At 36.9% G+C, this 24,246-nt stretch overlaps 1 protein-coding gene across 20 annotated transcripts in view; it reads right to left on the bottom strand.

Annotated features, from left to right (window-relative positions):
* The window catches only part of SNAP91 (synaptosome associated protein 91), a 166,693-nt gene that overhangs the window by 109,706 nt on the left and 32,741 nt on the right, over nt 1-24,246 (bottom strand). For all 20 annotated transcript variants that reach the window (XM_050788125.1, XM_050788136.1, XM_050788131.1 and 17 more), the window contains exons 3-7: nt 12,378-12,520; nt 9,299-9,374; nt 8,457-8,559; nt 5,986-6,079; nt 3,747-3,858 (exon numbers count right to left, since the gene is read on the bottom strand). In XM_050788125.1, coding sequence (XP_050644082.1) covers nt 3,747-3,858; nt 5,986-6,079; nt 8,457-8,559; nt 9,299-9,374; nt 12,378-12,520 — 528 coding nt within the window. The remainder of the gene's footprint in view (nt 1-3,746; nt 3,859-5,985; nt 6,080-8,456; nt 8,560-9,298; nt 9,375-12,377; nt 12,521-24,246) is intronic.

The following is a 24,246-nucleotide window of genomic DNA, read 5'->3' on the forward strand; positions in this document are numbered from 1 at the left end:
ATTATATGCCTCAAGGTAGTTTTGGGGGCATTTACTCTACTTGGTGTTCTCTGAGCTTCCTGGATATGTGGTTTGATGTCTGACATAAATTTGGGAAAATTCTCTGTCATTATTATTTCAAATATTTCGTTCCTTTCTCTCTTTTCATTCTGGTATTCCATTATACATATATGACACCTTTTGTTGTTGTCCCACAGTCTTATTCTGTTCTGACGTTTTGTTTTGTTTTTAGTTGTTTGTGTTGTCCCACAGTCTTATTCTGTTCTGACGTTTTGTTTTGTTTTTAGTTGTTTGTGTTGTCCCACAGTCTTATTCTGTTCTGACGTTTTTGTTTTTAGTCTTTGTTCTCTTTGTTCTGTAGTTTTGGAGGTTTCTATTGATTTGTCTGCAAGCTTAAAGATTGTTTCCTCAGCCATGTCCTGTTTGCTAATAATCCCACCGTGGTTTTGATCTCTAGTACTTCTTTTTAGTTCTTTTTCAGGATTTCCATCTCTCTGCTTACACTGCCTATCTGTTCTTGCATGCTGCCTATTTTAGCCATTGCAGCCCTTAGCTTATTAATCATAATTGCTTTAAATTCCCAGTCTGACCATTCCTTCATCCCTGCCATGTCAGGTTCTGATGCTTGCTCTGTCTTTTTGAACGTTTTTTTGGTCATTTACTATGACTTGTAATTTTTTCTCAATAGCTGTACATGATGTACCAAGTAAAAGGAACTCTGTAAATGGGTCTTTATTAATGTGGTGTTAAGGTGTGGGGAGGTCAAGTGTTCCATTGTCCTGTGTTTAGGTCCCACTTTTTAGTGAGTCTATGCCTCTGGATTGTGAACTTCACAAATGCTTCTTGGTTTTTCCTCTTGGACAAGATAGATGCAGTGGGCTAGAGTTGGGTATTTCTCTTGCCCTACTCCAGTTAGGCTCTGATAAAATCTCAGCACATCAGGTGAGACTCTGGTTAAGTAGTTGCTCCTTCTTAAGAACAAGAGTGCTCTGGCGTATTTCAAAACGGTTCCTTTTCTTCTCCCCGTCCTGGAAGCACAAGCAGATTTTTCCCTAATATTTACTATAGGAACCTAGTTGAGCTCCTGGAGGTAAAACAAAAGTGGTGCTCTCTATGACTGGGTTCCCTAGGAGTTTTAAACTCTCAGACTTGGCCACATTGAGCCTCCAACAATTCATCAATTACAGTTCAAATCTTCCTACTTCAACACTAGTTCCTATGGCAGTTTCCATTCATGAGTCTCTGTTCCAGTAATCCATGACTCCTTGTATTTGCCTGTCTCCCCAGTCTTGGGGGCAGAGGTTTTCTCTATGTCTTCACCTCTCTTGTGGATCCCAGAAGAACTATTGATTTTTCAGTCTGTTCAGTTTTGTACTTATTTTTAGGACAGAGTTGTGACTTCTAAGGTCCTTCCATGTGGAACCAGAAACCAGAAGTCAGATTTATCTACCCAGACTTCTCAGGGACACTGACTCTAAGCTCATTCTACTCCTTGGGGACCCGTAATGTCACTAAAAGTTCTAGCTGTCTGAGTGGAGGCTTTATGGGGATTAAGTTATAAAAGGAAATTAGATCCAGTGACTGCACAAGACTATCTGTGGTTATATCCTCAGTTTTCTGAATGCATAGTTTGAGTAGATATACTTTAAAACTAGCAGAATCCATACTGTTTTTCTGATTTCTGCAAAGATACAGGGGTAGAAATTCCATCACATCCTCAGTATACTTGCATATTTGTTTTATGAAAAGATGTATGTATTTGAGAGGTTAACAGTAGATTATAAACTTAATCAGGTGATAACTGCTAATGTGCAGGTTTCCAGATACATCCTCATTTACCAGAAGAAAATCAATGCAGCTCCTGGTACCTCATATGTAGTTACAGAACTATGTAATGCTTTTATCTCTACCTCAATAAGCAGAAACCACTGGAAGCAGTTTTCTGTCATCTAGCAGAGATGCCATTAAAGCCTCACTGTCTTATTTCAGGGATATCAAACTCTTGGCTGTCATACTCCCATAGGATATCATTTCGATGACATAAGGCTGAATGTATGTAGTGGGCAAGAACTGAAGGTATCTTAGCTGCCTTGATAAGTCACATGCATGTCAAAGTATGGGAGACAGAATCCATGAAAATTCAGAGACCAGCCACCTCAATGAAGTTTCTAAGGGCCCCGAAGTCTGTGCATTTCAGAGAAATTCCTTCTATGTCAAAGAGAAATTTTGTACCTTGCACTCTTTGTAACCAAAAAGGGGCAGAAGTCTGCTATGTTGCTTTGGTGGCAACATAGGGGACATGTGTATGTGCTGCAAAGCATTTGGTATAGTGTCACAGATGAGTCAGGCCCAGACTAAGGGAAGACTCTGCAACTTCTCCAAACTGATGCCACGTGGGGCTCCGTTTCAGCAGATCTAAAGGTACTCAAAGCGTGTACAGCAGATTCAAATGCTGTAGAGTGCCTTTGGTGCACTCCAATACAGGCCTCCAGTGCTTTGGAGTAGAGCCATGTCTTCTTCAAACAGTAGCTAATCTCCTTTGGAAAAAATGCTCTTGGTTTACTTTTACCTCAGTTTACCTTGGTTTATTTTTACCTACCTTTTACTTTTAGAGACTTAAATTTTGACCAAAGAACATCAAGTGATCATCAGACCTAAAGTGGGTGTTATCTAACGTACCAAACAATAAAGGTGAACAAGTGCAATCATACTCCATTATCAAAAGAAGCAGTCCATAAGAGACAAGCCCCAAGCAGGCTGTGAATAAGCAGGTAGATTGTATGAACAGACGGTTCATATTCTCAGTGCATCTTTTTCTTTCCCATTTCTTCCTCAGATTATACCATGGACTCTAGAGGAGTTCCCTATCACCAGCTGACTGAGGAAGAAAACATTCAAATTTGGTTTAGAGATGGTTCCTCATGTTGGCACCACCTGGAAGTGAAAAGCTGAATAATATCCCCACAAAGAGATGGCTTTGACATAGAAAGAAATCTTCACAGTGAGTCAAATTTCCAGAAATATATCTATCTAATTTTCTACTTTTTGGAAAAGGAAAAATGGTAAGACACATTGAACTACACCAAATTATGTGTAGCAACTAACTGTTGGCCTGGATGATAAGGTACTTGAAAAAAATAAAACTGGAGGATTGGTGACAAGGAGGTCTGGAGAAAAGGTGATGGATGGACTTCTCAGAATGGATAGAGAACATGAGACTATCTTCATCCCACTTGAATAAAAACCAAAGGGCATATCCCACAAAATGGCTCTTGCTAATCAGAGGGCTAAGAGAACTCTATAGGAAGTGGGCATGATATCAGGAATGGAGGTCATGAATAGGCTAAACAGCATAGGCTTCCCATCGCCAAGGCTTATATGCCTATCATCACTGCTGGGTCCTCAGTTGGCCAACATCCTGGATCAACAGTGAGCTTTCATCGTAACACAATAGTCCAAGGAGACAAGCCATCCACCAAGTAAGAGGTTGAGGATTAATTCCTTTTACTAGGGTGGCTAGCAGCAATCTGTCTACATGAGGATTAGCACCCAGTTATCCTAGATATGGATTTACCATCTCTGCCCACATCGTTCTGCCAGTATCACCATCTGTGGACTTACTCACTATTATGGTATTCCACACAATATTGCCTGCCAAGAAGTGAGACAAGAGACTCACCCTACAGAATTCATCAATCTTACCGTGTATCCCATTAGCCCAGACATGTTTCAGATGTTCCACCTACCGAGTAAGTTAATAACACCATCATTGTAGCAAGCAAAAAGTTTGATAAGATCTTTGAAAAGAAGCATAAATGCTGCATTTATGACACCATTTGTTAGTTCGTTTGGATGCACCTAGAAAAACAGAAAAATTTAATATTAGCTGCATATCAAGTCATAATTTTTCTTGAATCACATTAAAATGTCTCGAATGACTACTAAGAAATTCATGAATATTCTACAAACGTTGGCAATTCATTTAGTAACCCTACCAATATCAAAAGATGGACTACATATGTTTTTGCTTCAATTTAAGTCAATGAAGTTAGTCTTGTCAATTAAAAGACAGATATATGTGCATATATATATATATATATGTCTTTATATAGATTAATCCATAGATTATTCAAATTTAACTTTTGAACATCTGGTGTTTTGTTACTTTTACTGTTATGTTACATTTCTTCCACTTCTCCTATCTAATAGTTTCTGTGAAAGAATTCAGACTCCAGGGTCCTGCAATGACTCAGTGTGGAAGAATAGCATGGGGAATACCTTAGTCAGCTACCTCTAAAATAACTCTAGAGACTCATAACTGTTCATCCATTCCAAACTACTATAATCATCAACACAAAGGTGCGTAATTTCTCCCTATTCCTCAATCCTTTTCTTTTTCCCTTTATGACTTTCTCTTTCAAGACAGAACCCTTACTAAGGGCAAGGAAAGTAAAGAAAAATAAATGAAAAAAAGAAAAATAAGTTAAAAGGCAATTCGACAGATACTTAGTGAAGTCTTTATTGTAAAATCTGTTAACAAATAAGATGGTTTGCTGCTTTTATGAAATTTCACAGGAGTTAGGTGTTGTGATTAGCACCCAATTATAGACTAAACCATACAATCATAACAGAGACACTAAGTTACTAAAATTTGAGGAAAATCTTTGTTGTAGGCAACTACCAAAATACAAAAAGGCTGAACAATATGAATTAAGAATGTCTCTACATGTCAAAATATTTTATTTCCATGAATCAGATTTCAGATTTTTTTTTTTTTTTTGAGACAGAGTCTCACTCTGTTGTCCAGACTTGAGTGCAGCGGCATGATCTCAGTTCACTGCTATCTCTGCCTCCCAGGTTCAAGCGATCCTCTCATCTCAGCCTCCCAAGTAGCTAGGATTACAGGCATGCACCACCACACCTGGCTATTTTTTTTTTTTTTTTTGGTATTTTTAGGAGAAACAGGGTTTCACCATGTTGGCCAGGCTGGTCTCAAACTCCTGACCTCAAGTGATCTGCCCGCCTTGGCCTCCCAAAGTTTGGGATTAAAGGTGTGAGCCATGCCCAGCCTCAAGACTCTTCAAAATTAATTTTTTTTATTTTAAGATAACTCTAAATTTACATGCAGTGTAAGAAGGAACACAGAAAGATCCCATATACCATTTACCCAGTTTATCCTAATGGTAACATCCTATAAAACTATAGTACAATATCATAACCAGGATATTGACAATGAAACAATTCACTAATTTATCTAAGATTAAACACAATTCTTTGGTGGATAGTGTGTGATTTAAACAATCCACATAAAATGGTTTCTAGGCCAGGCATGGTGGCTCATGCCTGTAATCCCAGAACTTTGGGAGGCCGAGGCAGGCAGATCATGAGGTAAGGAGATCGAGACCATCCTGGCTAGCACGGTGAGATACCATCTCTACTGAAAATGCAGAAAATTGGCCAGGCATGATGGCGGGTGCCTATAGTACCAGCTGCTTAGGAGGCTGATGCAGTAGAATGGCGTGAACCCGAGAGGTGGAGCTTGCAGTGAGTGGAGATCGCGACACTGCACTTCAGCCTGGGTGACAGAATGAGACTCCGTCTCTAAAATAAAATAAAATAAAATAAAATAAAATAAAAGATTTCTAACAGCAGGTCAAGTTATTTAGCTGCCTGAAGGCACATCTTGCAGATACTTCATCGTGTCAAGTACAATAGGAAGCCACTATCCTACTCAGAACATGACGTTCTAAGAATGTACCATTCATATTTTTCCATGAGGTATGTAAACACCTGGTAAACTGCTTAGAAAAATCAGGGGGAACCTAAACAATCCTTACCAAGCTTAACAGTCTGAACTAAGTATTCATCTAAATGAAGAAGATCTACAGTTGCTTCCCAAGGAAATCTTTGGATTTACCTGTAGCCCATCTTCAAATGAAAGACAACATTGATTGTGTAAGAAACATTTTCTAGTGAGATACATACATCAAATTCAAGCAGTGCATCAATTTGTCCCTGCAGTATTGGCATACTCTTTAGTAGCTTTTCGGGAGCCATTGTCCTCATTACACCATCAGCCCTACAGTAAAAAAAAAAACAAAAAACAATTTCATTGGATATGGACAATTCAAGACCATATGCATTGTTCTAAGCTATTCCCCCATACCACCCCGTTTCCTTATTAATCCCGTGGGATCAGTTTGAGGCATTACAAGGTTGTAGTCGTTTCCCCTCTCTATCTATTATCTATTCTTATTCCACTGCACAGGCAATGCTTGTTTATTTTCTATCTATACTGCCCTTAGGAAGAAAGCAATGCGGTCTGGATAAAAGAGGCAAGCTGCATTTCTGAATGGATTTTTCTAACTCTGTAATAAAGGTAATAGTGTTGAAAAGTATGTTTTCTTTTCTTTTTTTTCTTTTTTTTTTTTTGAGAGCGTCTCCCTTTGTCACCCAAACTGGAGTACAACAGCATGATCATAGCTCACTGTAATCTCGAACTCCTGGGCACAAGTGATTCTCCTGCCTCAGCCTCATGAGTAGCTGAACTACAGATGCATGCCACCACATCCGGTTAATTTTTTAAAAATTTGTTTTGGTAGGGATGGGAGTCTCACTATGTTGCCCAGGTTGGTCTTGAACTCCTGACCTCACAGTCCTCCCTCCATGATCTACCAAAGTGCTGAGACTAAAGCCATGAGCCACTTTGCCCAAAAAGATAAACTTTCTAAAAAGCCAATTTTTTTCTTTTTTTGAGAAAGAGAAAACATGTCTGAGAGGTTTATAAAACACATATGACTTGGAGTACAGGGTTGATGCTATTAACCACCAAGGGAAGAAAAATGCATGCTGATAAGAACACTTTTCCCAAACAAAGGTAAGAGTTTAGCTACAGAAGATGAGATTGAAGGTTAATGCTGATGTCAGAGGGTGCACTGCCCCATCTCCACCTTCAGGTCTCTTAGCAAGCCCTTGTATCCAGTGATGGTGATGGTTGAGAAGCAGCAGTACAACTTTCAGGGTCTCTCCCAGACCAACAGTGGAGAAAGCAACCCGAAGTGTCCACATGTGTTCATACAGGGAGGCAGAAGTTTCTAGGAAGGCCATGGACCTATTGCAGAGATCACAATGCAGCTGGGAACATCAGCAATGGTTGCACGGTGCCATGTAAGAAGTTAGAGGAAGGCATATGAACTAGAATCATCTCTCGTGAGAAGAGGGTGAAGGAAAACACCTACTATAATAAAGTATTCATCTACAATAAATTATTTTCAATATGCAAGTTGATGTTTTTCACCACCATGGTAAAAAAAAGTAGCCCAAAACTAAGGTTAGGTTAGCCATTGCAAAAATAAAGTTACATCTTTTTGTGTGGATTCTTGAGACTAAAAATATTAAAGCTGCTGTAGTACCTTGCATTATGTCAAATCAGGAACAGATATAAGATATGCACAAATATGTGGCTGAATGCTTCTGACTAGATTTATACATCTATTTAGAGGGAAATAAGTGGTAATTATAGATAAAATTCAAGTGTTTCTGTTTCAATGAGGTTTTCTTTATTGGTAGTATCAACAATTAGTTTGATTATGGTGTGTGCATGTGTGTGTTTATGTACGTGTTTTCTAGGATGATACTATCCCTCAAAAACAGATCAAAGTTCAGATTCACCTCAATCAAAAAAACATTCATATAGCTATTGTCTATTTTCCATCTTTTTTGTTGTTGTTGTTGTTTTTTAGACACAGGGTCTTAGAGACAGGGTTGCCGAGGTAGACTGCAGTGGCACGAACGTAGCTCACTGTAGCTTCAGTCTCCTGGGATCAAGCAATCCTCCTGCCTTAGCCTCCCAAGCAGCTGGGACTACAGGCATGCACCACCACACCTGACTACTTTGTTTGATTTTTAGTAGAGAGAAAGTCCCACTACATTGCCCAGGCTGGTCTTTAACTCCTACATTGCCCAGGCTGTTCTTTAACTCCTGAGCTCAAATGATCCTCCCAGGTTGACCTCCCAAAGTACTGGGATTACAGGTATCACTGTGCCAGGTCAAATTGCTATTGTCACCTACAGTCACTATACTTTTAAGTGAATCTTGTCTTAATTCCCTCCTTCGTAAATTATTTGAAGGTACATACATGTTTAAAAATTTTGAGTTAATTTTAACAAATAAAATGTTATATAATTTGTCCTGGGGTTAGAGAGAAGAAAACAATGTGATAGCATATAAACTGAGAAGCAAATCAGATTTTTCTGCATGAAGATATAAATAAAATAATGCATATTACAACTTCAAGGCTAACTTCTACAATATTATTTATTGAGTTTCTTTTTTTAGGTTATTGTAAACTGGGCCTTCAAGAAAATTAGCTGGCATTTAAGCTTAGTTAAAATAAATCAAGTATGCCTCAAGGACTTATTCTCCTCTAATAAATATAAGAAAGACAAAAACATACCCTTTCTTCACCCTGGCAAAATCAAAGGCCATCTGTCTGTAAGAAAAAGCCTTTTCATTCAAATATCTACTATAGCGCCTTATGAAGGTAGACATATCATAACCTGGGGGAGTGGAAAGAAGAAATAAAACTAATTAATAAAACACCTTCAACTGTGCTTTGCATACTACTATTTTTTTTAAACTCTCTAAATGGTGATAGTCCTAGGATAGGGTCAATAACTGTGTCAGACCCCATTTAAAATCCTGCTTGTAGGCAAAAAACTTTTGACATGAGGCATTCCAGGATGATTCAATTACTTATTCCACCATTCCAGTACATAATATGTTTTTAAATTTTCCTTGAATTTTTGTTCATCTTTCAAATAATAGCCAGTTTCAGACTTAATTCATGCAGCCATCTGATAATGTTCCATTTGCTTGATGTGCTTTCTTTACACATAACAGATAAACAGTGAATATGATCAATGAGCAAATGAATGCAGTTCAAACCCTATTAATCCACACAAAAAATTTATTTAAGACTGGAATCACTTTTTTTAATTGAGAAGGCATCATTTATTTCATTGTCTCCTGTACCTTCATAAAAAACAACTGTGGGTCTAGCACATCCACTGTTACTTTTTAAGGTAAACATGTGGTAAAAATCCCCAAAATAAACTTAATATATATTTTATATGCTGAGTTGTCTATAATTAAATATTTTAAAGCTATATTTAAATGTAATTATTTTTACATTCTTAAATATTCAATGAAGCTATCAGTTGCAATGATTTTGGATTAATAGTCTCACTTCAAAAATCAAAGCATTGGCAAAAGATTATAAAATACAAATATTCTCACCATGGGATCCACTTTTGTCCAAAAAATTGCTGAGATTGAACAGTGTATTTCTGGAAGCCAAATACTGAATAAATCTCTGAAAAACAAAAATTAGAATTAAATATACATATGCTTAAATCATACCTTTAAATAATTTCTGATACTAAAGGGATTTTTTTTTGACAAATTCTCATTGTGATCTCTTTTGCTCAGTTATAAAGTTTCCTAGAATGCTGAATGTCTCTGAGATGAAAAAAAGCTTTGTGAATTAGAATTAAATTGTATGATCTTTCATTTCTGCACATAATGGAAATACTACAATTTATTAGGATTCAGTAGACATCCTACATAAAATTGGTAATTTTAATTTTATCAGTGTTTTCCAAAATAAACATCTTATGAATGCAATTTTCACTCAAAGATTCAAAGGAATCTTTCCTATGGGAAAAATAATTCTATTGTTCTTTCTTCTAACATTTTTGCTTAAAAATAGGTTTACATGGTATATCCATTTCTTGAACCTATAATTTTAATACAGGCATATCTCATTTTATTGAGCTTTATTTTTATTGCACTTTTTGCAAATTGAAGATTTGTGGCAACCCAGGGATAAGCCAGTCTATCAGTGCTCACTTTGTGTCACATTTTGTCACAATATTTCAAACTTTTTCTTTATTATTATATCTGTTTTGGTGATCTGTCATCAGTGATCTTTGGTGTTACTAATGTAATTGTTTTGAGGTGCCACGAACTGTGCCCATAAATAATGGCAAACTTAATCAGTAAATGTTGCGTATGTTCTGACTGCACCACCGCTGGTTGTTTCCCTGACTTTCTCCCTCTCCTCAGGCCTCCTTATTCCCTAAGACACAACAATATTGAAATTAAGCCAACTAATAACCCTACAATGATCTCTAGATATTCAAGTGAAAGGAAGAGTCACACTCTCACTTTAAGTCAAGAACTAGAAGTGATTAAGCTTAGTGAGCGTGGCATGTCGAAAGCTGAGAAAGGCCAAAAGCTAGCTCTCCTATGCCAGTTAGTCAAGTTGTAAATATAAAGGAGAAGTCTTGAAGAAAATTAAAAGTGCTACTTTAGTGGACACACAAATGATAAGAAAGTGAAATAGCTTTCTTGTTGATATGGAGAATGTTTGAGTGGTCTGGATAAAAGATCAAACCAGCTACAACATTCCCTTAAGCCAAAGCTTAATTCAGAGCAAGGCCCCAACTTTTTTTCAATTCTAGGAAGGCTGAGAAAGGTGAAGAAACTGCAGAATAAAAGTTTGATGCTAGCAGAGGTTAGTTCATGAGGTTTAAGCAAATAAGTCATCTCCACAATATAAAAGTACAAGGTGAAGCAGGAAGTGCTAATGAAGAAGCTGCAGCAAGTTATCCAGATCTAGCTGACATAATTTATGAAGGTGGCTACACGAAACAGATTTTCAATGTAGGCAAAGTAGCCTTCTATTGGAAGAAGATGCCATCTAGAACTTTCTTATCTAGAAAGGAGAATATAGTACCTGACTTCAAAACTTCAAAAGACAGCCTGACTCTCTTGTTAGGGGCTAATGCAGCTGATGACATGAAGTGGAGGTCAAGGCTGATTTACCATTCTGAAAATCTAGGGCCCTTAAGAATTACACTAAACCTACTCTGCCCGTGCTCTATAAATGGAACAACAAAGCCTGGATGACAGCACATCTGTTTACAGAACGGTTTACTGAATATTCGAAGCCCACTGTTGAGACTTACTGCTCAGAAAAAAAAGATTCCTTTCAAAATATTACTGCTCATTGACATGCACCTTGTCACCATAAGAGCTCTGATGGAGATGTACAGAGAAATGCATGTTGTTTTCATGACTGCTAACACAACGCTCATTGTGCAGCCCATGGATCAAGGAGTAATTTTTACTTTCAAGTCTTGTTATTTAAGAAATACCTTTTGTAAGGCTATAGCTACTATAGATAGTGATTCCTCTGATGGATGTGAGCAAAGTAAATTGAAAACCTTCTAGAAATGATTCACCATTCTAGATGCCATTAAAACATTTGTGATTCATGGGAGGACATACAGATACCAACATTAGCAGGAATCCGGAAGAAGAGCATTTCAGCCCCTATGGATGACTTTGAGGGATTCAAGACCAGTAGAGGAAGTAACTGCAGATGTGTGGGAAAATAGCAAGATAACTAGAATTAGACATAGAGCCTGAAGATGAGATTGAATTGCTATAATCTCTGATAAAACTTGAATGGATGAGGAGTTGTTTCTTATGGATGAGAAAGAAAGTGGTTTCTTGAGATAAAATCTTCTCCCGGTAAAGATACTGTGAACATTGCTGAAATAACAACAAAGGGTATAGAAATTACATAAACAGCTGATAAAGCAGTAGCAAGGTTTGAGCGATTAACTCCAATTTTGAAAGAAGTTCTGCTGTAGATAAAATGCTATCAAAGAGCATTGAATGCTACAGAGAAATCTTTTGTAAAAGGAAGAGTCAATTGATGTGGCAAACTTTACTGTTGTCTTATTTTAAGAAATTTCTGCAGCTACTTCAACCTTCAGCAACCACCATCCTAATCAGTCAGCAGCCATCAACATCAGGGCAAGACCTTCTAGCAGCAAAGATTACAACTCACTGAAGGCTCAGATGATCATTTGATAATCATTTTTTCAGCAATAAAGGATTTTAAAATTAAGATATGTACTTTTTTAGACATAATACTATTGTACACTTAAATAGAGTACAGTATAAGTGTAAATGTAACTTTTACATGCACTGGGAAACCAAAACATTTGTGTGACTCACTTTATTGCAATATAAGGTTTTTTTTGCAGTGGTCTGGAATCAAACCCGCAATATCTCTGAGGTATACCTATACCTCATATCGCTAAGACAATGTCTAGCTTAAAGTTTATTTTTTGTTAAATAACTAAGGAGAAGATTAAACTTGTATTCTAGATGATCTGGAACTGTGTATTTCCTTTTCTTTTTCTCCAAATTAGTGAAAATTCAAAGAGCCTTAAATCATCACCATACTCTTCCTAAAAGCCTCCTTCCTCCATCAAAAAAGAGAAAAGTTTACTTAGTTTACCTCATTTCCATGCACCATGAGATGATGTGTTGTCACTAAAGCCTTAAACACAACCACCCAGCTACTGTTTGTTGCCCGCTCAAAGAGAGTGTCGGCCATCTGAGGAATATTAACATTGGTCTCGTTGGTAGCCTGGATCAAATCTATGAAAACAGAAGATATTAATCAATGATATTAACAATTACATACAAAAATTCATTTCAAACTTGGAACATATAAACCTGTTTACTAAAATATGACCTCAAAAGTACTCTGATAACAGCTGATAACAAAATTTAAAAAAATTAAACTGTAATATTTTACCCATAGACATGTACATATATTATTTACCCAACATATTTATTTATTCTCAAGTATATTTTGCTCCTTAATTTTATTCTGCACTCTCTTCTGAATTTACCTGTTTGCTGGTACTTATGCCATTTTTAAAATTATAAACTCCAGGAAGGCTAAGCCTCATATATTTAATCTTCTTTGTTACTGCTATAAGCACAATGTCTCAAATGTGGGCATTTATTCGATATGCCATTTGAAGGCAATAACATAAATGTACTTTTCAAACTTAATAGCTAAAAGTATATCTCATTTGGATTTGAACTTTGAAAGGTGCTAGTAAATACACTTTTCACATGAGTGGCAGAATGAGGTCAAATATTAAAGAGAAAAGAATTCTATACACATGTAAGCTTTCGTAGAACATGCATACATTAAATTACTATAATTTGACCTGAGTTTATAAGAGAGTAAAACTTTATAATATATTCACTGTTCACATCTACATTTTATTAGTATGAGTCCAGGTGTATTTTCTTTTCTTTTTTTTTTTTTTTTGAGACAAAGTCTCACTCTGTCACCCAGACTGGAGTGCAGTGGCGCAATCTCTGCTCACTGCAAGCTCTGCCTCCCGGGTTCATGCCATTCTCCTGCCTCAACCTTCTGAGTACCTGGGACTACAGGTGCCCACCACCACGCCCAGCTAATTTTTTGTATCTTTAGTAGAGACAGGGTTTCACTGTGTTAGCCAGGATGGTCTTGATCTTCTGACCTCATGATCTGCCCGCCTCGGCCTCCCAAAGCGCTGGAATTACAGGCATGAGCCACCGGTGTACAGGTGTATTTTTTTTTTTTAATTATCTACTGGCCAACAGGGAGTGCCCAGCATTCAGAAAAGCAGTTAATGCTGTCAAAGAGTTAGCTGGGACAACCAAAGATCATGTGCTAAGCAACAGAAGCTAAGCTACAGCCAGACAGTACAGACTTAAGTACTTTCAACAGTACAGGATGACCTCTTCAAGACAGCAGACACTGCATGACTTCTGTTACAGTCCACACTTATCTTGCAGAGACCTGCATGTGATACCCATTTCCTAGGCAATCCCATGCAACAAACATGCACTTGCAACTAAAATGCACATGTATTCTTCTTACTCCAAATCCACACTTGCTAATCATTAAACTATACATTTTATGTATTGCATTTCTCTTCAAAATAAATGTTTTTAAAAATTGATATTCCATCACTGAAAAATATCTATAAACTCCTTAGACTAAAGGATATCAATAATTGTTCTGAATTACAAGTGGATCAAGGCAGGCTTATTTCTTTTTTTTTTTTTTTTTTTTTTTTTTTTTTGAGACTGAGTCTCCCTCTGTCGCCCAGGCTGGAGTGCAGTGGCCGGATCTCAGCTCACTGCAAGCTCCGCCTCCCGGGTTTATGCCATTCTCCTGCCTCAGACTCCCAGGTAGCTGGGACTACAGGCGCCCGCCACCTCGCCTGGCTAGTTTTTTGTATTTTTTTAGTAGAGACGGAGTTTCACCGTATTAGCCAGGATAGTCTCGATCTCCTGACCTCGTGATCCGCCCGTCTCAGCCTCCCAAAGTTCTGGGATTACAGGCTTGAGCCACCGCGCCCGGCCTAGGCAGGCTTATTTCTTAATTTATACTGATTTTAAATTGTCATCATCCCCTTTCCATCAACACCCTTCTCTCAATATTTTCCTTTATTGAACTTTTCCTGATCCTTCAGGAAATCTTTCCTGGTCCCTTTCAAATGCAGTCCCATGTGGCCTTCCTGTGCTTTAAAACTTGAGGCACTTTGTTCCTGCTGGGTGTTCAGAATAGATGTATATTTGTCATAACTTCTACCATGCCACAGCTCCTTAAAAGTGATAATGTCTGTTTCATGTACAGCACTTTGCAGAGCATTGTGTACAATATTTGTTGAGACAAAAGTATAAAAGACACACTTTAGCTAAAATAATCAAATGAGTTAACATTTGGAAGGTGTAAATAACTCAGTGAACCAATATTTTCCAAGTGACTAGTGCATAACATTACAAAATAATGCATGAGTAAAAAAATCTATTCAAAGTATGATATAGACCAATGCATTTTAAGGTAGCAGAAAGTAAAAAAAAATTCACTGATACAGTTTCAGAGTCAACGTTGCAATTTAAACTTAAGAAACTACAACTTGGAGAATTGTAGTGTAGTATCAAAAGAATATTCACAATTTTCTGAAAAGGTTATTAAAATGGTTCTCATTTTTTCTAACTGAATATCTTTATGAGGCCAGGTTTTCTTCACACACTCTTAACTAAAATAATATTACCAAACAGATTGATTACAGAAACAGATATAAATGCTCATCTTTTATTGAGTAAGAAATCAAAAAGATTTATAAAAATGTAAAATAATACTCTTTTCACTTTTTTTAAAAAAATCATTTCCCCTAAAAGTATTATTTGTATTAACATGTTTATATGTAACATGTTAACAGATTTATTATTGTCATTTAAAAGTGAATTTTAAAAAACTGTCCCAGTTGTAATTTTTAATATAGTAAATATCTCACCTACACAAAAGCTTTTTCAGTTCCTTAGTAATTTAAGAGTACAAAAGAGTCTTGAGACCAGTTTGAGAGCAACTCTTCTTCATCTACAGATACTCCTTGACTTATTGTGGGTAACATCTTATACACTCACCGTGAGTTAAAAATATTATTAAGTTGAAAATGCACTTAACACACTGATCCTACTGGACATCATAGCTTAGCTTAGCCTACCTTAAATGTGCTCAGAACACTGATGTTAGCCTATAGTTGGGCAAAGTCATCAAACACAAAGCCTATTTTATAATAAAGTGTTGAATATGTCATGTAATTTATTGAATACTGTACTGAACACCAAAAACAAAATTGTTTCACACCATTGTAAAGTTGAAAAGTCAGAGGTCAAACCATCATAGGTCAAGGCCTTCTGTATACCTAGAAAGAGAATTGCTAGGTAGTAGGGTATGCACATATTTAACTTGAAAGTTTTTTTCCATAGTGATTGCTCCAAATGCTCTCATAAGTAGTTATTATATAAGTTTCTACTGCTCTACTCGCTCACCAAAAAGATAATTTTCATTTAAAGAATTTAAAAAAGAAAATATAGATATAAACATACAGAAAAAAATTCTTAAAAATTGTGAGATCTAAATGCTATGTACAGGTCATGTATCAGTTTCTTAGAATTCTAAGTTTTATTTGAACTTGGGAAGATGTATCTGGTATCTTTTTGGTAGTTTATAAAACAGCTTTATTGAAGTATAGTTGACAATAGAATTGCACATATGTAAAGTGTACTATTTGATAAATTTTGACAAACCTATACATTCATAAAACTATCACCAAAAATAAGATAATTAACATACCCATCACCTCTAACAGTCTCCCCATATCCTTTAAAAATTCCTGTTTCTCTTCTCCTGCTATTCCTTAGCAACCATCAATTTGCTTTCAGTCAATATAAATAAATTTGCATATTCTAAATTTTATGTGAAGGGAATAAAACTTTTTTCTTGAGAGGGAATGACTGGATTCTTTCAGTTAGCTAATTATTTTGAGATTTATCCATGTTATTGAATATATCAATAATTCATTCCTTTTTATTCTGAAGGTATATTCCATTATATGAACATACAAAAATTATTTATTCATTCACCTGTTGATGAACCTGTTGATGAATTAAAGGTGATTCCAAGGCTGCTATGAACATTTACATATATCTATTTATATGGACATATGCCTTCATTTCTCTTCGGTAATTTTCTAGAAGTAGAATAGTTAAGTCATTTTTAAGTAAACATTTAATTTTAGGGAACTGCTTTCAGAAAGCTGTTTTTCAAACTACCAAAAATATTCCATATATATCTTCCCAAGTTCAAATATTTAATTTTAGGGAACGACTTTCTTGCCTGATGGCATTTCTACCATGTTACATTACCACCAGCAGTGTATGAGCATTCTAGTTGCTCTACGTCCCTGCCAAGACTTTATATGGTCTTTTTTTTTTTTTTTTTTTTTTTTTTTCCTATTCTATTCTAACAGGTATGTTGTGGTATCTCTCGGTGGTTTTTCTTTGCATTTCCCTAATGACTATAATAGTGTTAAACATTTATGTCATGAGCTTTTCATTTGTTTGTTTGCCATTGGTATACATTCTTTTCCTATTTTTATTGAATTATTTTATTATTGAGTTATTCTGTATCAAGTCCTCTATCATATATGTGACTTGCAAATATTTCCTCTAAGTCTATGGCTTCTCTTTCCATTTCCTTAATGGTGTCTTTGAAAGAACAGAAATTTTAAATTATGATGAAGTCCTATTTATGGAGGCTTTCTTTTATGGACTATACTTTTGGAGTCATATCTAAGAAATCTTTGCTTAATCCAAGGTCACAAAGATTTTCCATGCTGCTTCTACACATTTTATAGTTTTAGGGTTGTACGTACACTTAGGTCAATAATACATTGTTAGTTTTTATAAACGGTATGAGGTATGGATGTTTCATTTTTCTGCATATGGATATCAAATTGTTCCAAAGCCATTTGCTGAAAAAAAAAAAAACTATTCTTTCTCCACTGAATCGCCTTTGTGTATTTGTCAAAAATAAATGGACCACACATCTTTGAGTCTCTTTTAGGACTCTTTATTCTGTTCTGTTTACCTATCTGTCTGTCTGTATACCAATACCACACTATCTTGATTACTATAAATTTATCATAATTCATAAAATTAGGTAGTGTTAGCCCTCCAAGTTTATTATATTTTTTTCAAAATGGTTTTTGGCTCTTTTAGGTCCTTTGTGCTTCTGTATGACTTTTAGACTGAGCTTATCAACTTTAACAACAACAAAAAAGGCTTCTGGGATTTTGATTGGGAATATGTTGACTCTATAGATTAATTTGGGGTAAACTGGCATCTTAACAACATTGAGTTTTACAATCCATGTACATGGTCTATTTATTTTGGTCTTTAATTCCTCTCAGCAATGTTTTGTTCTTTGCAATATATTAGTCTTACACATATTTTGCCAGATACATTCCTAATGTTTTATATTTCTTCAAGATACGGTGATATTTATTTTTCATTTCAATATCTAAATGTTCTTGCCAATATTGAGAAATATAATTGATTTCTGTATCTTGATCTTGTATTCTGAAACTCTGCTAAACTTGCTTATCAGTTCTTTTTGGTAGAGTCCATCATATTTTCTGCATGAATGATCATGTTATTTGTGAAAAATTCAGTTTTACTTTGTCTGGTATTCAATATACTGACAACATTTATTTAATATGCTTTTGTCCAGTGTTTTGGTTGTCTCAGGCATGAGTGAAAATAAAGACAATCTCACTCTGCTACTTGTTACCCCTTCTTGCCACAAAGTATCAGTCTCTCTTTTTGGTAGTTTGAAACAATTGAAATTAATCTCAGAAAATCTCCCTAAGGTGAGATATATCATAAACAAGAGAATGAAGGAAATAGGTATAAGTATAAAGACAACTTTAACTTTCAGGAGTTATAAATAATTGTTCACTAAAACAAGAAAATAGCAACAAATCTAAATAGTTCTCAAATTTGTGGTCACCTACTTCTTTTCCCACTACTATATGAGATTGTCAATCACTTAAATCCTAGGAAAACATAGCTCTTTATGACAGGGCCCTTGTTATCTGTTGCTTGGACTGCTCTACAAACTCTTCTCTGAGTCATCTCTAGCACAACTAGTACATTTGTGAAAAATTAACTACCCATGTGTGCCCTTCTGATCATAGCTGTCACCTGCTCAAACCCCCCCTGGGGCCTCCTGCTCTCCATTTAATAAAATATAAATACCTGAAGTATATACTTTATGCCTTATATTTTGAATATACAGCCTCTCATTAGAAGACTCAGCTACCTTACTAATCTTTTCTCTGCTACAAATTGTGCCAGCAAAATTATTATGATACCTTTACATTCTATTCTCATTGCCCAGAACGTCTCTGCCTTCACACTATTGAGAGCTCATCTCTCAAGATCAATCTCAAATACTATATTCTCCATGAAGTGTTTTCTAATATTCTCTTCAAATAGAAGAGAGACTTTGATTTTCTCTTCCCTGCAAGTAAGGCAAAGGACACTGGACTGGGGGCAAGAGGCCTAGTTCACAATCTCACTCTGCAACTTACGGACAAGTTAATTTGACCACTCTGCAGCTCCATTTTTTTGCACCTAGAAATAAGGATAATATTAACTATTTTACGATTTGTGGTAATTATCACCCTATATGACTCTACGGTAGTCCTTTTTACACAGAATTATCATTATTAGTCTATGTAGGTCTCTCCCTGACTGAAGCTCAAGGTCTAACAGGTAATAAGGGGGCCATATCTGTATCTATGGATCTCTAGTACCTACCACAGGTCTTCACGTATAAAAGACACTGAATAAATTAAAGATGGCCATAACTGGCTTGTCATATGTCTGAATCTAAAATACTTTCATACTAAAACTAATAGTAGATATTACAGGCCAATTCTTTCAATAACTCTTACTAGACATAATTGAATCAACAAATTAGAAAGGGTTACTTTCTGTTTCATTGTTATGTATACTTTTATCAGCAGCCTAATTTAGGAAAGTATCCTCTATTCCATTTTAAAATCTCTCCCTAAGTTTAATTATATGACTCTGTAAAACCCCACTAGTACAGCAGTTTTCCTTTGCACAAATGTCAGAAAGGGATATAAAAATTGTTCATTCTTTTTTTTTTTTTTTTTTTGGAGACGGAGTTGTTTCGCAATGTCGCCCAGGCTGGAGTGCAGTGGCTTCATCTCGGCTCACTGCAAGCTCTGCCTCCCGGGTTCACGCCATTTTCCTGCCTCAGCCTCCCGAGTAGCTGTCACTACAGGCGCCCGCCACCATGCCCGGCTAATTTTTTTTTTGTATTTTTAGTAGAGACGGGGTTTCACCGTGTTACCCACAATGGTCTCAATCTCCTGACCTCATGATCCACCCACCTCGGCCTCCCAAAGTGCTGGGATTACAGGCATGAGCCACCGTGGCGGTCTATTCTTTTATTTTATTTATTTTTTTTTTTTGAGACGGAGTCTCGCTCTGTCGCCCAGGCTGGAGTGCAGTGGCCGGATCTCAGCTCACTGCAAGCTCCGCCTCCCGGGTTTACGCCATTCTCCTGCCTCAGCCTCCCGAGTAGCTGGGACTACAGGCACCCGCCACCTCGCCCGGCTAGTTTTTTTTTGTATTATTTTTTAGTAGAGACGGGGTTTCACCGTGTTAGCCAGGATGGTCTCGATCTCCTGACCTCGTGATCCGCCCGTCTCGGCCTCCCAAAGTGCTGGGATTACAGGCTTGAGCCACCGCGCCCGGCCTATTCTTTTATTTTATAATCATCATGTAAACTTGAGCTTCCACAAAGAGAAATGAGAAACTACAGACCACATTCCAAGGTCACACTAAAATACAATTTAAAAATATTCCTTTCACATAATAATAGCTCAGAATATTTGCCACATGGACAAACATATATATATATGTGCAAGATTATTCATTATAATTCTTTTAAATTTACATCTCGTTCCTTCCTTCTTCCCTTTCTGTTATGGACTGAATATTTGTGTCCCCTCAACCAAATTCATATGTTGAAATCTACCCCCAATGTAATGGTATGAGGAGAGGAAGACTGTGGGAGATGATTATGAGAGTAGAGGCCTCATGAATGGGATTAGTATCTTATAAGAGAGTCCCCAGAGAGCATACTAATTCTTTCCACCATGTAAGGGCACAATGAGAAGTCAGCAGTGTATAGTACAGAAGAGAACCCTCACCAAAACCTGACTATGCTGGACTTCCCATCTCCAGAACTGTGAAAACCAAATTTCTGTTGTTTATAAGCATCTAGTCTATGATGTTTTGGTAGCCCCTGCAAACTAATATCCATTGTATCTCCCTCCTTTCCTTGATCCCTCCCTTCTAGTTAACAACAATCAAAGAGTTCAAACTTGCAAACATTTGTAAACAGAAAAAATTGTTGCTATCTGGTCGACAGAAAAAGTGATACAGATGATTCAGACGTTTTTCTTCTTGGGTTCAGCACAAATGACAGACATTAACATTGCCTCACCAACAGCTATTTCCTTCCCTCTTCTTCTCTGCCAGCAGAATCCTGCCCCCATCCCTTCTCTGCCCATCAGAAAGGTCAAAATGCCAGACAGGTGCAATCCGGGCTTCCCATGTAGCTAGATATGTAAGCGGCAGTCTGCCGAGGTCACTTGGGAAAACTTTTTCTTTCATAATAAACAGAGTTGTCATTAATATAAGAAACAGAATGGAAACATGTCTCCTCTCCTTCAAGAATATAGTTGTGTATGCATGTGATGTCATGGCCATCTCAACAGGAGGACAGACTTCACCTGTAAGTTGAAGATAGCAGATGGGAGTTATAGAAAGCACCTGGGTCTGAATGATTTTTTGTTTGTTTGTTTGTTTGTTTTATTTTGTTTTGTTTTGTTTTCACTGCAAATCAAACCCTGGAAGTACCCTTACTGGGGACTTCTTGTTAAGAAAGATAGTAGGCCACGTGTGGTGGCTCACGCCTGTAATCCCAGCACTTTGGGAGGCCGAGGCGGGCCGATCACTTGAGGTCATGAGTTTGAAACCTGACTTCAGCCTGGCCAACATGGTGAAACCCTCTCTCTACTAAGAACACAAAAAAGTCAGCCAGGCATAGTGGTGGACACCTGTAATCCCAGCTACTTGGGAGGCTGAGGCAGGAGAATTGCTTGAACCAGGGAGGCAGAGGTTGCTGTGGGTGGAGATAGTGCCACTGCACTCCAGCCTGGGCAACAGAGACAGATTCCGTCTCAAAAAAAAAAGATAAATAATTTTAATTTTATTGTTTTGTCCTTAGTTGGGGTATTCTGTTACTTGCAACCAAATGCAAGCTAAGTGATAAAAGCTACAACAAAACACCAAAGAAAAGGAACCAGACCTATGGTCTCTCAAGTATCTTCCAGCTATAACTTTCTCTTTCACTGCTCCTCAAAATCACAAGGCTTGTTCAAAATTGTAGTAGTGTCTTCCTGTGGGATAAGAGCCCTTTGCCTAAGTTCAGTTACAGGTGAGTTGGTTACAGATACTTAATGGGTTATATTTTGGGATGGAGAAAGGGACTATCTTTTTCCTATGCGGAATGAAGACCTAATAATGTGAAACAATTTTATAAAATATAAATTCTGCATAGAGAAGTTCTGAGGTAACATGGTAAAGACAGGGAAATCATCAGAACAAGAATCTAAAGAGGATATTGGACATGTCAGGCACTTCCTAGGAGAAGGGAGGGTAAAGAGAGGTATTGGGTGAACTGTGCAAGTCTAGGCAAGACTAAGCTAGAGGGGCTCTCCATTGTCAAATGAAACAACCTAGTGAGGGTTTAGGTGGGAGGGATACCTGAAGGGGAGGTGCTGAGAACTGCATAAATGAGAATAAAGGAGGAGAAAACAAGAATAAGAAGTGATAACCTTTACTTGCTAACTGTAGATAATGGATGAATAGGGCAAGTAAGAAAAGAATAGACCCCTTCTAAGCTTATAGAGATAGATAAAGGGGAGCAGTTTATAAATATGCCTAATACGATAAATTTTATTTGTAGAATTTAACAACAGATATCCTTCCTCAAATAAATTCTTTAAATAGAAAGATAATGTGAGCTTTAAAATACATTATTTACTTTAGTTGATATAGCTGAATACTTGTATATTTATATTAACATGTAAACTTTAATGTAACATTATTTACTTCAGTTGATGTAGCTGAATAAGTAATTGTATTAACATGTGAACTTTAATGTAATCTGGTTTCTAAACTCTTTCAGTAACTTCTTTCATCTTGAAGAAAATATATATACTTTGTAATTTTTTTGTAGTCCTCTGTGGAAATATATGCTACAAAAATTCTCTTACACTATTTGTTCCCCAATAGGATTTTGGCTGATTCAAAATTAGGAAATGCAGCATATATCACAGTTATTGAGTTAAGGTTTTGGAGCCAGACGAGACCTAGTTCAATTACCTTATATTATTTAATAATGTGTGAACTTGAGCAAAGTTGCTTCTCTTAACCTCCATTTCTTTATTACCGTAAGGGAGATAATAATAGCACCTACCTGACAGCTGTTTCACTAAATTGGGTAATGCAAGCAAAGTATATAGCACAGAGCCTGATACACTTGAAGGAACACACACACGCACACACACACACAACACACACACACACACACAAAAATTATAATTAGATTCACCCTTTGGCTGCCTATGTCAAAAAAGATTTGGCCATGGCAGGATGATTGCTTGAGGCCAGGAGCTCGAGACAAGACTGGGCAAAATGGATAGACATCATCATCTCTACAAAAAGTCCTAGCTGCTGGGAGGCTGAGGTGGGAAGATCACTTGAGCCCAGTAATTCAAGGTTACAATGAACTATGATTGCCTCACTGCACTCCAACTTTGGCAACAGAGTAAGACCTTGTCTCAAAAAAAAAAAAAAAAAAAAAAGAATGTGGCATACTTTGTTGATTAATATATTAATTCATCAACACATTTTTATTTAGTGCCTACTATGCGCCAGGCACTGTTCTATCTATTATCTACATATAATAGCAGTGAACAAAACAGACAGTGTCTGCCTTCATGGAGCACACATTCTAATGAAGGAAACAGGCAGACAACCAGATATACAACGTCGAGCACAGACAATGTTATGAAAAATAAAAAAGTAAGAAGATAAATAGATAGAGGATACTGCTTCAGATAGGGTGATCAGAAAAGGCCTCCCCAGTGAAATGAAATTTGAAGTGGTCTAAATGTAGTGAGAAAGCCAGCGATTCAGTAATCTTGGGAAGGAACACTCCAGGCAGAGGAAAGCAGCAAAAGCAAAGGTCCTAAGGCAAGGGCATGCCTGACGGATTCAAGAAAGAACCAGAACGTCAGTGTGACTGGAGAACAGCAAGCAAGGGACAGAGTGGCAGACAGAAAACTGACCAGGTTCCAGACAACTCTGTGCATTATAGGTCACAGAAGGGACTTGATATTTCATTCAAAATGTAATGGGAAGCTGCTAGAGGGTTTTGGTCAGGGGAGTATTGTGACCCAAGTTTTATTTTGAAGAATTACTATTGTGGCTATATGGAGCAAAGACTGGGTGAGGAAAGGGGAGTCAGGGAGACAAATAAAAGAGGTTATTTTAATAGTTCAGGTGAGTGCTGATAATGAGCCTATATTAGTGTGGCAATGGGATAGAAGCGGGAAAACAAAAGGTAGGATTCTGGATATTCCAAAGGCAGAGCCAAGAGGAATAGCTGATAGATTTGATGTGGGGAGGAAGACATAAGACACCAAAGGAACAAAGAATGATAAGCTTGCAGCCCCTGAACAACTGGACAAAATACCTCTTGCACACTCTCTGGAAAAAGGAAAGAAAAGCACTCTAGGTGAGCTGTGCTTATATCTAGTTCATGTTTCTCTTTCCACCCACTTCCACCTACTTGT

This window comes from Macaca thibetana, chromosome 4 (genome assembly GCF_024542745.1).
Source record: "Macaca thibetana thibetana isolate TM-01 chromosome 4, ASM2454274v1, whole genome shotgun sequence".
Taxonomy (NCBI): domain Eukaryota; kingdom Metazoa; phylum Chordata; class Mammalia; order Primates; family Cercopithecidae; genus Macaca; species Macaca thibetana.